The sequence below is a fragment of the Rhinolophus hipposideros genome, assembly GCF_964194185.1.
Source record: "Rhinolophus hipposideros genome assembly, chromosome: 26".
NCBI classification, from domain to species: domain Eukaryota; kingdom Metazoa; phylum Chordata; class Mammalia; order Chiroptera; family Rhinolophidae; genus Rhinolophus; species Rhinolophus hipposideros.
The window spans coordinates 21,009,494-21,025,431 of NC_138072.1; the positions used below are offsets into that span (position 1 = coordinate 21,009,494).

The following is a 15,938-nucleotide window of genomic DNA, read 5'->3' on the forward strand; positions in this document are numbered from 1 at the left end:
TTATGCAACGAACTTGGACATGCTTCCCCTCACGTGACTGTCACAATATGTAAATTTTGTGTTATTAGCACCCTATTCTGCAGATCGAGAAATGTGTCTTACAATGTAACATGCCCAAGGCAGCTAATCTTGGGTAGTGCTGGACTTCCAAAAGTGACCTGCACAGACCACCGCATGCCATGGTGTTGGCCGTTCAGTGACAGTACCCCTTCCTTGGTCTGGAGTGCAACCGTTCAACACTCCCTGTACCATACTGAACCTAGAAATTCTTCAGTAACACATGAACCTGGAACCTTGTCCCCATCCTCTGGTCCTCAGTTTAATTCTTATCTAGCGTAGATTCTGTGCGCATTGTCGTTAGAATCACTCCTTAGCAATTTCCCATGGCTCCTGCCCCTCTCTCCTTCTGTCTTGTTTGGCTGGCTTTGCCCATACGTCCCGTTTTTAGGTCAGTGCTTAGCCTGGCCTCACCACTCACCCTTGAGCTCAGTACATGTGACTCTGTGATCCAGCTGCTCTTGGCCTAAAGTTTGTACATCATGAGAGCCCCACATGACAGTGAAGACAGAAGGGATGGGAAAAGCAAAGACCAAAGAGAGGATCGGCAAAAAATGAGGGAAGAGGGGCAGGAAAAAAGGAACAGCAATACAGAGAAACAGAGGGAATGAGAATGATGGGAACGGAGGAGGGGAAAGTTAAAGGAAAAGATTAGAGTTGACCAAGGAAAAATACATAGATGGACAGAATTAGCAGAAATAAAAACATGGCCTTTTACGAATGTGTACAACCAGGTATACAAAAAGAAAACAAAGGAACAATGGCATTTAAAAAGCCTATGATGTATATACAATGGAATATTACTCTGTCATAAGAAAAGATGAAATAGTGCCATTTGTGACAACATGGATGAATCTTGAGATTATCATGCTAAGCGAAATAAGTCAGACAGAAAAAGTCGAGAACCATATGACTTCACTGATAATGAGATATAAAACTAAAAGTAACAAATGAACAAGACAAACAAACAAAAACTCATAGATACAGACAACAGTTTAATGATTACCAGAGGGTAAAGGGGTAAAGGAGATGGTAAAAGAGGGTAAAAAGGGTCAAATATATGGTGATAGAAGGAGAATTGACTGTGGGTGGTGAACACAAAATGCAATATATGAGTATAGATGATGTATTATACAAATGTACACTTGAAACCTATGTAATTTTACTAACCAATGTCACCCCAATAAATTTAATAAAATTTTAAAGTCTTTGAATATAGAATATTTAGGTTAATTAAAACAGTTTGTTTTGCATTATTCTCATAGCACCAAATGGGCTGGTCTGATTGGGGGGAGGGAGGGTTCTCTATGGATTGTATTCTCACCCCCACTCCCAGGAGAGCAAACAGGGTACTGCAGTAGGAATGTCACGAATATTCTGAACTGCAATTATAATTTATCTGTTTATTTAACTCTAAATATACAGTTTCCCTCAGAGAAACTCTTGCTTTAATAATGTAGAAGCTCCTTCTTATTTCTGTTACTTAATGAGAATAAAATGGTCAAATAATCTATTTAAAATTATTCTTTCAAAGCTTTTGCCTAATTTTGGTACGCTCATATGCAGTCGTGTGAAGCTACTTAAAATGTCAGGTCACAAGGAGATAGAAACTTGAACCAAAATAAAAATCAATGAACACCCTGCTTATTTCAACTAGAAAGTCTTTCTATTAAAAAAAACAAACAACTCAATGTGCTTAATAATGTACTTGATTTAAATCCTTGGTGCGAGCTCTCTACCTGACCTCATATTGGTAACAAAAAGTCTGTGGCTGCCAGTCGCCAACCACCCTCTGAGTAGCACTAAACAAGTGGAATTAAAGGGAAAAAAAAACACTTTATTGAACAAGTCTTTGTGGCCACACTCCAGACTGTGTGCCTTGGAGCTAGAACTCATCATGGCACAGAGGGTGACGGAGTCAGTCCAACCCTCAGAGGGGCTCCAGGAGTTAGCAGGAGCTGGGGAATGAGATACCGTATTTTACACCGTGCAGGGACTGCTATACCCATTCTTTCATTCAAACAAGTGAACTACATTAAAATCCTGTGTGGTAGGAAGAGCAGAGATGACCCATGACTCTCCAAAACAGAGCTTTGCACCACGATCCACACATAAACCCCATTCAGTGTTCTTTCCACCAACTCTGATGAACCAGAAGAACAAAACTTCATAAAGGAAGATCTTTTCGGTTTATACAAAGTAAAGGAAATTCAGTTCTTGGTTGCCAGGCAACAACTTTACTTCTCTAGTATATAGGAGGGTCCGGGCCCTGGGCATTTCTCAGCTGTCTTAATAGCGATGGCTGGCTCAGGTTACCCAAGCAATCTCAGAGAATTCTCAGCAGCTCTTGCTAATACCTGGACCGAGCACTGATTATTCACCTGAGTCAGAGGAAGGGCGGATGGAGCTTGTCTATGTATTTTGTAGCTGAGAATATGGAGTTCTTACATGTAAGTTTTCAAATTCAAATTCAATTCTACTGCATTTTGAAATGACATTTAACAGGCAGAAAAAGCACACTCCAATATCTCATAGTCCATATGACCCACAGCAAATTCAAATCTGAATTGCACTTTAGGGAAAAAAATAGAGAATTTATTTCTTCTATGAAGTATTACCTTTCTTTTAACAAATTTGTCCCAGTAGTTGTTGGGAAATGACCTAAAAGACATAAAAGCATGGAAGTAAAGGAGTATCATTTTAACAAATAAAAATAACAATATGTTATTTAGAATATACAAAATACTTAAAATAATATGTAAACATATATTGTTCCATTCATGAAAATTAGAAGGATTTTTTCCCCATCTTATCCCATAGTTTTTCTACATCATGGACATATAAAATATTATGTTAAATATTAACATATCAATATATGCATGTAACTCACAAACAGGCTCTAGGCTAATATTTTCTTGGAGAACATCAGCATATTTATTAATAAGCAATCTTGTTACTGTTTTACTTACTATAATGTCTCAATATATACATTTGTCAATTGTCTTTAGAAACTAAACTAAAAATCTGTCATTGTTTTTCCTATTAAGTAAAAATCCTCATTCTACCAGTTACCCTCAAGGAAACTTTGATCATGGAACCAAAACGTGACGCTGGCACCTTAACTGGAACAGAGCTCACTGAAGAGGACACACTTAGTTCAAGTCAGTATTAAACAGCTAAACAAAACACAGAACATTCCAAGTAAACATTTACTGTGTTATTCACAAACAAAGCATCCCCCATTTGAACATCCAGAACCTATTAGAAATGATAACTTTTTAAAAATATGCAAAACTAATCATAATAAAAAGAAGATATTTCACCCTTGAAAAGTGCGAACTACTCCAAAAATATTGTATCACTAACATTTTTAACGGTGGAAAATTCTACTTTGTGATGGATTTCTACTTGGAACAGCAGCTAAGAGTCTGGGTCTTAATCTCACAAGGCTAACTAACGAGTGTCTGGAAAAAGTATGTATTTTCCTATCTTATATTTTACGTGTCATAATCCTTAGCTCATTTTATGTTAGGCAACTGACAGCTTAAAACTTGGATACATTAAAAGTTTGAAATTCAATATCTTTGCTTTTAATGCTCCAACTTCTTCCTTAATGAATAATCTGTGCTTCCTCTCTGCTTTGGGAGGAGACGACCCCACCCTGCAGGTGAAACCTCCAGCTGCACCCTTTTTTAAACACTGAGTGAGGAGGCAAAGTTCCCTCAGGGCTGTGGGAATATTCTCAAAGCCCTCTGTGATTCAGGGATTCAGAACACAGAGGGCAAAAATGGATGGCCGCCATGAAAAGGCTGGTGGCGCTCAGCCTTCTGACTTTCTTGGCTCAATATATACCCATTATTCACCTCTGCTAAACTTGACACATATGCAGGAAATCCAGCAAAGTATTTCATGTCTAGAAATTTGTGAGCACAGAAATGTCTCATATATGCTTTACTCACTGTGTGTTGATTACAAGTCTATCCCACTGGCCTTTAATATCATCTTCTGAAGGCTGTTCTGTAATATAAAGCCCATCGAATTCCAATTTTCGAGCTACTTCCTTTTCTCGTTTAAAAATAACCAGTGGGACCTATATTTGAAAAATAAACATTTTAAATTAGTTTAGATATACTGACATCTCCTGTGGTCAATATATTTACAAAACAGTTCTTGGAAAGAAGTATTTCCCATGTTACTTATAGGCAAGTAAAAATTGAGTGAAAATGAATTAGGCGGAAAGAAGCATTTAGAGGTTTTGAAAAAACAAAAGATAGAATAGATATTATATATATTCATGTGTTTTTAAACACATAGAGGTTCATATGCAATTGCACTAATGAAATCACTTTTAAATATTAAAAAGGTTATGCAAAATTATTTTCTTTTGCATATTATATATGTATCTACACATAATTATAATAGAAATTGAGGCAATAAAATATAGCAACGTTACTAATATAGCAAAATGCATGCTTCTAAAAAATGCAGTGTTTTATTTGAGAAATGTCTTTAATAACCCCTTGCTCAGCATGCCCACAAGCTATTTTCAAATAAATTTTAATTTCAACTTCAGCAAAACTCTTTGTCAGTTTGCCAAGATGTCTCCAGAGCACACTGACTCTCTTTTCATATGGACAGACTTTCCACAAGACATAGACCCTCAAACGATGCAGAGGGTCTGCAAGCATATGAGAATATCCCTCCCATAAAACCAGGGGAGAAGAGGGACTGAAAAGTTTCTGAAGAAACGTTACATTCCAGTCTTTTACTCTGGGCCCTGTTTTTTCAAATTTTCTGGAAGCTTCACGAGCAGAGGCAGGGACAGTGACAAGGTGTCTCGTTAGGAGAAAATGACGAAGTGGGCAAGGTAATGGGCAGCCCAGGCACTCAGAGAGTCTCTTGAGTTAAATTCACAAATTAAACTGCTGCCTTGTTTTCTGGGTGAAGTGAGACAAACTGAAGCATTTCCACCCAAGATGTCAATAGACACATCCCTAATAACAGAACAATCAAAACGAGCCCTAGGTTTGATATGACATATGTCGTTAGTTCCTAACACACTGGAGCAATGCTAGGAGACGGAGTGAATGGGTCACATCTGCGGGGTCAAGTTATAGGTGAAATTGGTCATTATGCGAATAATTACCAATATACGAAAGCTACAGTAAGACAGCCCAAGGCCATATCCCTTCCCAGGGCAGCCTACAGCCAGTGCCAGGTCACCATGGAGATCAGAAGGCCATGCTCCAATGTCCCAGCCCAGGACAGCCCGAGGGTGCCAGCTTCAGAGACGGGCCAGGGCTGCCCTGTGTGTCTGCACGCAGCCCCCTGTCCCCTCTGTTGCCTCCTGCTCCCTCCCGCTCCTCTACAGGCATTGATTCCTGGGACATGTACTCTCCATCTCACAATGGCTTCTTCCCCAGAAGTCCAACCTGCACAGACATGTGGACACGCACGTGTGTGCAGGTGCCCGGGCTCCTACCGTCTTACCTTCAGGCAGTAGTAGCCGATGATGCAGAAGAAGGAAATGACGGTGTGCAGCACGGCCAGGATCCGCAGCGTGGGCTCCATGTAGCCGCTGCTCTCCTCCAGCACGAAGTGCACGGCGAGGATGCGGGGCGAGCCGCTGTCCAGGCTGCTGACCTGGGCGTTTTCCCCTGAGCTGCGCACGGGGAGCTCCTTTCCTTCAACCACAGAAGAAGTGGAGACCTGATTCAAACCATTTAAAGTGCAGTCAGTTCACTTCCTCTAAGACATCATGTAAACAAGAAACAGCGGAAACTCAGCCTTAACTGCAAGTAGCCGGATGTGAAGCCACTACACAGAGGAAAGACTAGAGGCAAAGGCTGGAAAGACGGCTCTGAAAACCAATGGCAAGTAATGAACACACTTGTAAAATGCCTTCTAATTCACCAGGAGGTATGAGGATCCAACACAGGCAGGAAAAAACTAGACGGCTAAGCTGCCTTCTCAATTATCAAAAGAAGTGCATGTGACCCAGGTAATACCAGTGAGCTATTCAGCCAGTTAGGCTGGAAACACCTTAGGTAACCCTTGGCCGAACCAAACACGCGTCATGGGGCCGTCCTTAGCTGTCCTCAGCATGCAAAGGAACAAATCTGCCCCTGCCTTGCATTCAGAGATGCGCCCGAACATTAGGTTTCTCTTTCATCAAATATATTTTAGACTGAATTTAGACAGGCTCACTAGTGGATTTGTGAAATCTCTACACTCAATTCAGTCTGTTTATTCAAAGACTAAGACGTACATACCTTATAAAAGAGCAAGATGAAATTGATTGCAAATGCGACAAACAAGGCTAACATCCTCATGTTGTAAAAGTTGCGAGCAAAATAGTTCTGGAGGTGAAAAAAATTAGAAGGTCACTATATCAAGGGACTTGAAATTGGCAGACAATTTAAATAAAGCATTCGTTCATTTACCCGACACTACTTCCGAAGCACCGACTATGTACTATGTATCAAGCACTATTCTTGGGGCTGTGGACATAACAGTGATGGGGTTAGGACCTAGGGAATGGGGGTGCCACTTCAGATGGCTGGTCAGGGAAGGTTTATCTTAGGAGGGGATATCTGAGCAGAACCCCGAGTGCCACAGGGCACAGGTCAAGTGAACAACTGGGGGAGCAAAGGGTATGACAGTGAGAGAAGGAGCGCAGAGGTGAAGTCCTGAGTTCAGAGTGATGTTAAAGTGTTGGAGGATAAAGAAAGGGGCACGGTGAGAAGAGGGGAGAGTGGGAAGGGCTGAGGTCAGAGACGTGAGTGTGGGGTGAGACTTCTGATAAAGTCTATGTTGTCTCTTCCAGCACAGTGGTTCCGTTTGCGATCTCTGGGGCGACCCTGGCTGCCGTCACCCCTTCCTCATTGGGGGATGGGCACAAGTGACTTAATCACCCTCGTAGCATCACTTCTCTCATCTGTGAAGTATGGAAAAGACAACCTTTCTCGTAAGTTTGCTATGAGGATTCAGTACCTTAATAGAGGGAAAGCTGGTTATGATTCTTGTTATTATAATTGGAATTATTATTTTATTCTAGGAAGATCTGAAAAAAGGCTTGATGTGATCAGTTTATGATTTGGAAAGATTATTTCAGTTTCTGTATGGGAAATAGTTGGGAGGCCTGCGTGGCAGCCAGGGGACCAGCTACAAAGTTATTACAGAAGTGCAGAAGGAGTTACATCAATGGTGGTGGCTTGGATGGGGTCGCCATAGAGAGGGTAAGACTGGGCAAACTCTGGATGTATTTGAAAAGAGAGAGCTGAGAAGAATTATTGTTGGATTGTATTTGAGGCGGGAAAGAAAGAGAGGACTTAGACACGATAACTTCTGGATTTCAGGGTCTGAGCAACCAAGTAAATGGTTGGTGCCATTTACTGAGCTGGGCGGATGGGGAAACTTAGAGAATTGGATTTAAGGGAAAAATCTCTGGGAGAGATCGAGCATTTATTTCAATATTAAGTGGGAGAACTCTGCAAGGTGACCAAGTGGCTATGCCAGGGGCTTCAGTGCCACAAGGTCCTATGACAATGACAACTGCTCTCATCTCCCTCTCAGTGCACATACGCCATTTTGGTGATGCCGCCATTTTGGTGATGTCACTGCCCACACATGACCCCGCCTTTACTGCCACAGATTACAGGACCAAGATTGGCCACCGCTCCAAATTGGTTCACCCAGGAAGGTGGAACTGGGTCAGAGAGGCTGTGTTAGTTACCCTGCTGTCTGAGCTGGGAGGCGACAAAGACCTAGGGACACAGGGCCCATGGCAGCCTCATGTGGGCATGACCAGTCTCATGCATACGAACTGGTGATCAGCGAAAGTCATTGCAGTCAGGAGCCTGTGACCCAGAGGCAGAGAGACGACAAGATGTCTTTACTTGCTTTGCCTCTGGAGTCACCATATTCTCCAGGAACCCACTGGCTACCTCAGGGTGTGTGGCGCCCATGCAGGCTCATGGCCACGCCGTCCATCTACACCTGCAGCTATGTCAACTATCACAACACACCCAATTACTGACTATCAGAGTGATCTAGAACATACTTTATGTTCAGTGTACTCTACACTAAACAATACAGGGGAAGTATAGGTGTTTAAGAAAATAGTTAAAACTATTAAGATATGTATGTTCAAAAATTATATAAAAACATTATATGTATATGTAAGCAGTTAGAATATTTAATTACTGAGACTAACCCATTTCCCTTATAGGTGAAGTTCTAAAGTACATCGAGTTTCCTAAATGTCTATTTTTGATTCCCAAAGGCTGTAAAACACTGACTATGATTTTGCCTATGAGATGGCTTTATTGTGAAGAGCGTTGTTGTTAGTTTCTAGGTCTGTTATTATTGGTCAGTACCTTTTGTAGGTTTATTCTACACACTCACTTCCCCAATTTTTCCTGCTTTAAAAATTGTGTATAATATTTATACACATACAAATAAAAAGTCTTTCAAACAAAAATTTTAAAAATTCCACCCTGTATGAACATGACTAGAGATAGAGAATGACAACTTCTTTGTTTACCAAAGATGAATATGTATTTCATTAATTTGGGGAGCATTTCTATAAAATGTGTAGGACTACATGAAGAACTATCTTTTCTCTCTTCATTCATTTCTTCCTTTTACTTATTTCTATTTAAAGAATAATTTGGAACAGACCTTCTTATTATCAAGGGAGAGTTGGCTCCTTCACTGATGTTTTTATAACTGGATTTTTAATAAAACAATGATGTTAGCCCAGTTCAGGACCATCAGTAGGAGTTCCTTGCACCCTGAAGGCTCCCAGGTTTTGCTTTAATGAACTGCAGAGCCTCACACAGTGTCCTGCACACAGTGGGGCTTCAGGATACATGGGCTGACTTGCCCTAGAGTCCTTGTGGGAAGACACTGGATGCTGGCAGTCATTATACCCAGCGGGTTCGGGTCACTGGAATGTGTGCAGAGGTTATGGGTTTGACCATAGGGAGCAGTGGACTGACGCCATTCGTTATAACATATAATAAACACACTGAGATGGGCAAATCAAACATACATACAGGTCTGACTTGGTTCCCTGATTGCTACCCCAGGGAGGTCAATGACTATTTACTGAGCCAGAGTTATTATTGTCTCACAACATGTCACCACAACATTCGTTCTAAAATGGCTTACTAGGAGCTTCTGTTGGTAGGCTATGATTTTCTTCCAGAACGCGGATTCGGGGGCCTCTGGCTCCCCATATCTGTGTGTGTGCAGTGGCCGCAGCCTCTGTTTGCCCTTATCGTCCTTGGCCTTGTCTTCTTTTTCCCCGTCTTCTCCCCTGTGAACACAGACAAATAAATATATGTCATCCAGAAACTAAAGAACAAACGAGTTTCATGCCAAAATACAGCAACGAACAAATATTTAAATCAGAGTACTATTTTTGCCAACTACTTTCTCAATATACAGATGATGCATTAGAGAATTGCACACTGGAAACCTATGTAATTTTATTAACTAATGTCACCCCGATACACTTAATAAAAGAAAAAAAGAAAATTACTTTCTCTCCAATGAACTATAATATTCAAAATTCTAGAATTAGGGGTCAGATTTCTGTTCATCCAAGCCTCCTGCAGATGGATAATGCTGGAAGTATCTTTGTATCTGTATACAGCACATTCCCTCTCAACTGTACAATAAAACATTTCCCTGAGAGTGACAATCAAGACTTTTTATTGATTTTCCATCAGACTTTAACTTTAAATTATGATTTTAATGTTCAATCTTTAATTCTGACAAGCCATTAGGACTTAAAATCAGAGTCATATGCATTTGGTTGTTCACATGTATACAGGATGTCAATTATTAATTTTGAGGCCAATAATGAAATTAGAAGCACTACAATTTGATGCCTAAAATCCCTCTAGGTACAAAGTACCAATCCTTCATGAAAGTGTATTTATGTATTTGTGTCATCACAAACACAAAATCCACAGACACAAAACCCACACTTAACCTCAACCCATATGAGGCATGTGTAACGTTATTTTTAATATTAAACAGCTGCCATTGAAATAACTGTGAACCCTGTTATACACGTCTACATCTCACTATAACAGTCACTTACATGGCCATTTTTATAACTGATCCAACAGCAAGATCTGTGACAATGAGTAGTGCTGACTGCAAAAATAAACAATGAGAACAGACCAAAGAAAATGCCAGAATAGAGGAAAATAAGCTGCTATGTGAGAATAGTGCCACTACAGACACTTAAAATTCTGAGTTCCCCATTTTTTTAAAAATGTGCATATAGAATTGTTTAAATATGGGGAAAGGTGTATGTTTCAGTTATTAACAGAAAGTCAGTGTTAGGAGGAAGTCACACATTTTCATTGCCCATATCCAGCTCTTTATTGCTTATTGCTGCCCTTACAACAGTGCTCTAGGAGTGTTGGTGAAAATGCAATTCCGGGGCCACACCAGACCTGCTGAACCAGCATCTCTGGGGCGGTGGCCAGGAATGTGTGTTTTTAACAAACTCTCCAGCAATTTTTGTGCGTGTGGCCCCAGGACTAGCTTTGAGGGACTTCTCAAGGACCCTTGGCAATGGCATTCAGAATGTGGGTCTCCTCCCCTCTTTCCAAGGACAGAAATACATACACGGTTTTAAACCAGAACTGCAGCTATCAGTCATCTCTGAAGAGCCCCCCTTAAAGGCAATGGAGGCTTTTCTGCTGAGACAGAAACACAAACAGAACCCGGATGGAACAGGAAGACTGGACAGGCAACCTGCGCAGGTGGGCGGGCAGGTATCTATACTTCTCCTCCCAGGACTGAGGTCCTCGGTTACAGCCTGTCCACGGAGACGACAGACATCATCGTGTAGCCTGACAGTCTCCATTCTGTCCCCTAAAGAGAGAGCACAAATGAAACAAGGAAAGTATAGAGAAACTACACCTACTCGGCTTTTTCCGGTTCTGATTTTTCTTCTTTTTCTTCCTTTTCTTCCTCTTTCACCTTTTGTTCCTGGAATGAGTCAATGGGAAAAAGAAAAGGAGGTTACACATCACCTTTGAATGAGTTTAGGGAGCCCTGTGACCATGTGCCGAATTGTGACCTAGAAATGACCTTCTGCCCATGTCGAGATAACGTGCCAGGTGGGCTTTCACTAGCAGCCCACATTTCCCCTTGTGTGCACTGACCCTCCACACACAGTAGGTGCGGACTTCGTGAGCGCCTGCCTCCCACTTTCTCTGTCCCTTCAGAAATACCCTTCTTTACCTCATTCCTCAACTCAACTCTTACTCATCCTTCAAGTCCAATTAAGTGCCAGTTCTTAACCCTCATCTAACTGCTACTCCAAACCATTCTGATGCTTCCATTCTCTCGACACGTGCTACCTCTACTGTCTACAGTCTGTGCCATGTAACACTTAACAGCTTTCTAGCTTTTCCATGAAGGTTAGTTTTCTCTTTCGAATAATTCTTTCAGGCAACCCGAAAGCCATGACCACACCTTCTATTTCCCTTACTTCCCTATGATACCCCATGTGTCAGACACATGGTGAATACTCAAAATATTTACGGATGGAATGGTTGTTCAATTGACTAATGTCATTAGGGTGGGTACCTGAGCTTACACCTAGTAGTTTAAGATAATTCAGTAATTTGTAAAGAACCTCCCAAAGGCCAGCTCTGCTTTTTCCACTTCTCTTGGAAGCTTGAGTCGCATGTTGAGCACACGGCGGCCACTGCACGAATGCTGACATGAAGCTCACATACTGAGCTCAGCGCGCATCCAGAGAGCCGCCGGGACACAGTGGTAAGTTACCTGAGATTTCTCCTGCACCTCGGGGGCGGGCACAGGGTTGCTCATGAGGTCGCTGAGGCCAGCATTTGGGTTATGAGGGATGAGTTTGTACTGTCCTCCTTCTCTCTTCAGATCTAAGCCGAATATGTCTGACAGGAGGTCACTTTCCTCTGTCAGGTCCTTCAGGTCCGTGAGATCCTCCGAGGGCAGCGCGGCTTCCAGGGGCTTCCTCTCGCCCTCCTCCCCGTCTCCCCTCACCTCATCCTGCGTGGGGTCCGGCATGTTGGCCAGAAGCTCAGCGACTTTGATCTTCTTTGCCCCTTCCACCAGGCTGCCTCCCAGGAGCAGGCTGCAGACGATGCGGGAAAAGCCCCTGAGCACGCTGGTGACGAAGTGCACGAGGCTCATCACAACGCTCCAGTAGGAGGAAAAGAGGGCCGTGACCATGTCCTTCACCGTCATCTTCTTCACCTTCTTCATCTGCTTCTTCAGGCTCTTCAGGCTGAGCGTCCGCACAAGGGTCAGGATATTGTACCTGAGAGCCAGCAGGGCCGACGTGACTGTCAGAATGGAGAAGAAGCCCATTCTCGGGCCCTGCTCTTCCGGCTTCTCCTTCTCACTCTCCTCTTTGTTGGCTGACCTCTCATTCAAGTCCGACTCGGAGATCTGGGCCGCCAGCTGCATCTCAAATATGGTGTCCTCGCAGAAGTTCACGAAGAGCTCCATCTTCTCCTTCTCACCGCCCTCGTTGACCACGTCGAAGATGAATTGCCTCTTGGACTCCTTGACCTGGGGCTTTTCCCACTGCGTCCGGCTGGACTCGCTGATCTCAAAATACACCCTCTCGATGCGCTTGGCACTCCCCATGATCTCGATGCGGCCCAGGAAGGGCTGGAAGTAGTTGAGCACGCTCTCCGCCAGCTCCAGGAACGTCTGCAGCCGCGTGTCGTTGGGCATGTGCTCCGAAAGGTTGGTCAGAAGGACAGCCACATTGAAGCCAATGTCCTTTGCGGGCTCGTGGAACCGCTTGACAAATTCCTCATAGTCGAGGGTTTCGTTTTCATCTGTCTCAGCGCAGGACAGAAGGAACTCGGTCTCGGACTGCGTGTAGTGCTTGTGGCTCTCCATCGCTTTGTGGAACTCCCTCTTGGAAATGACGCCCTTGCCATCGGGGTCGTATTCCTTAAACGTGTCAGAAGAGGTCAAATCCTTCAGTTTTAAGAACATGTCAAAGAATTTGAGAATCATCTCCACGTTGTTGGAAGACTCCACAAGCATGTCGACCATCTGCTTGCCGATGGTTCCATTTACCACATTGCCTGGTGGGAGAGAATGGCACTCGATCAAAATGAACCCCTGATCAATAAAAAGGAATGTCTATGGAGAATATAACAATACAGACCTTATACACCATCTGAGTCAAGGGTGGCTCCTCGTTCAATGATTATTGTGATTACACAAACACATGCAAAACCACATTTACAAAGGAATTAAACTAACGCACAGAAAACAATATTTGAACAAAAGTTGGCTTTTTTTTCTTCCTTAAATTGATCAAAGAAGCAATATGTTTTAGGAAAAAGAAAATGGGCAAACATGTATATCCAAAAGCTTGACCTGAAATCCAGTCTCATTATTAATAAAAATGAGTATTTGCATAATCTTTTATGATTGAAAAATCTCTCCTTATAGACAACACCTGATTTGAATGCTTTCATGTCTGTAAGGCAGGTACTTTTCATTAATTCTGATTTTACTATTGAGGAAACTGAGGTAGCCATTGTGACATGGTTAGTGAGGGTAAGTGTCTGACTTTAAAAAGATCCCCTGAGAGCAAGTTATATGCTCTTTCTGATTTAAAATGTAAAGCACTGCCCTGCATTTTTCCTCATGGTCCAGAAGGTTTATGCTTGGAAAATGACAGATTACTGATAAACTTGAGAAATTTCGATAGCATCTTAAATTACAGTCTCAGAATGCTTTCACTGTTTGCACAGAGCATGCTATGCAATATACAGACTGACACAGAGAAGGACAAGTGGTGAGAGGCCTGCTGCATCCATCTGTGAAGCAGTAACCACTGTGGTTCGGAGTACGGGCTCAGGAGCCCCACGGTGGGCTGCAACCCAGGCCCCACCATCTACCCGTGGGCACCCAGGGCACCCTGAGAACCCTGAAAGGGCTCTCCACCTCTCTGGGCTGCAATCCAGGCCCCACCATCTACCCCTGGGCACTCTGGAAGGGCTCTTCACCTCTCTGCACCCCAGTCTCCTCATTTGCAAAACAGTGATAATGATATTAGCAAACTCCTGAACCTGGTATTAGGATGAAATAAGTACTTAAACCAGGAGCTGGGACACTACAAAAGGTTAATTTTAGGTTGTTATGACTACGGTTGCTGCTGCTGCTGTTCTTATTGTTGTTTTTCAGACTGAAATTTGAAATGAGGTCATGGTGAAAGGACCCCATGGTGCTCGGAGGGTATGAAGTGGCTGCTACCGAAGGGTTTTAAGCAAATGGTGTGTCTCTGAAGTTCCTGAACAGGGCAAGACTCCTGACTGAGTTAATCAAAGTGCAGTTTCACAATGCAGGGTGGACTAGGAAGGAAAAATCAGGAAGGTTTAAGAAGAAAGGACAGGTTACATGATGGTGAATGTTGTTTGGTTGCTGTGGTCATATTCACAAGAGTTCACGGAATGCTCATGTTAGTTTCTCATTATCTCCATTTCACAGAGGAAACTGAACAATGGAGGTGAGATTTATCCGCGGGTCACATGTATTAGCCGCGGATATGGGAACCAAGCGCTCAACCACTATGTTTACTGCCAGATGCAGAAGAGCAATGTAATAACAAAAAAAGAAGTGGAAATAGAAGAGAGAGTAGAAACTGAGAGGGCGTATGGAGGCAGGACAAGACTGCCACCCACAGGGGTTACAATGAGGAAAGCTCAGAGCAGCAATTCACAGTGTTGCAGTTTATCCAAATGTCTGTGATACCCACTGATTACTCAGAGACAAACAAATGAAACTTTATACACAGTCTTTCTGGAGAGTCTTCTCTATGGGGCATCACTATGAAAGGAAAAATATTACTGTAAAGTATTGTGGTTTCATTCCATAGACATGTAAGCTGTGATATGCAGGATCTCTCTTTTTTAAAAAAATTAACTCCAGAGTCATAAAGTCCCCAATACACTCAAGCATTTATTACATCTCACTTGGCTATTTTAGTCTTTGCAGCATGCTGACATATTATCCCTTCAAAACACAATAAAGGGAAGTTGAATATGTACAATGTAAATATATAAGTCAAAACTACCTTCTAACATGGACAGCAACATGACCACCATGTCCTTCTGAAGATCCATTAGTTCTTTTAATAGTTCGATTTGACTGGAATCCTGAAAATATTAACAAATTGCATTTGAGATCATGAGAAAACTAGGCAGCCCGAACATGACACGTCTCATGAGTGTCCCACAAACAGTAAACGCAGAGGGACAGAACAAAAGGAAGGCCAAATGCAGGCGTGTGGCTTATTCAAAATATACATCCCAGGACGAAAGCACAGGTATGACCGATTCCAACTCGTGTTCACAGTGTGTGCAGGGACACAAGCCAGTGTAACGAGCGCAGAGGGACAGGGCAGCGACATGTTTCCCAGGGCCCGCCCGGCAGGACTCAGGTGGCTCTGCACGTAGATATCTTTCTGTCGCTGGAAAAGTCTGTACAGTACTTGTCTTTGCTTCTTTCTAACTTACTACACAAAGATGCTATTTTGTAAAAAGTAATGTATCCTGTAAAGAACAGGCAGAGACTTCTGCTACAGAAATCTAATCCAAAATGTGTACAGTGTACCTTCTTTACCATTTTTATTACAATCTCTTATAATTCTCTGGTTAAAATTGTCTGGGGTTTTCGTTTTGTTTTTGATATTAATTGTTCACCATGAAAAAAATACATTTTTAATTATACCAGGTATCATGTTATTCATCTGGATTTTGCAACACACAAAGCTACATTTCTACATTGCTGGAAACATGGGACTTTTTCTTTATAAATAGTTGTTGCCTTGACCAAGT

The 15,938-nt window shown here is 42.4% G+C and overlaps 1 protein-coding gene across 4 annotated transcripts in view; it reads right to left on the bottom strand.

Moving 5' to 3' along the window:
- Positions 1 to 15,938, bottom strand: part of RYR2 (ryanodine receptor 2) — a 567,940-nt gene that overhangs the window by 22,744 nt on the left and 529,258 nt on the right. For all 4 annotated transcript variants that reach the window (XM_081039034.1, XM_081039033.1, XM_081039032.1 and 1 more), the window contains 8 exons: positions 15,176 to 15,257; positions 11,878 to 13,175; positions 11,009 to 11,073; positions 9,232 to 9,379; positions 6,330 to 6,416; positions 5,548 to 5,766; positions 4,017 to 4,147; positions 2,676 to 2,718 (listed from right to left, as the gene is read on the bottom strand). In XM_081039034.1, coding sequence (XP_080895160.1) covers positions 2,676 to 2,718; positions 4,017 to 4,147; positions 5,548 to 5,766; positions 6,330 to 6,416; positions 9,232 to 9,379; positions 11,009 to 11,073; positions 11,878 to 13,175; positions 15,176 to 15,257 — 2,073 coding nt within the window. The remainder of the gene's footprint in view (positions 1 to 2,675; positions 2,719 to 4,016; positions 4,148 to 5,547; positions 5,767 to 6,329; positions 6,417 to 9,231; positions 9,380 to 11,008; positions 11,074 to 11,877; positions 13,176 to 15,175; positions 15,258 to 15,938) is intronic.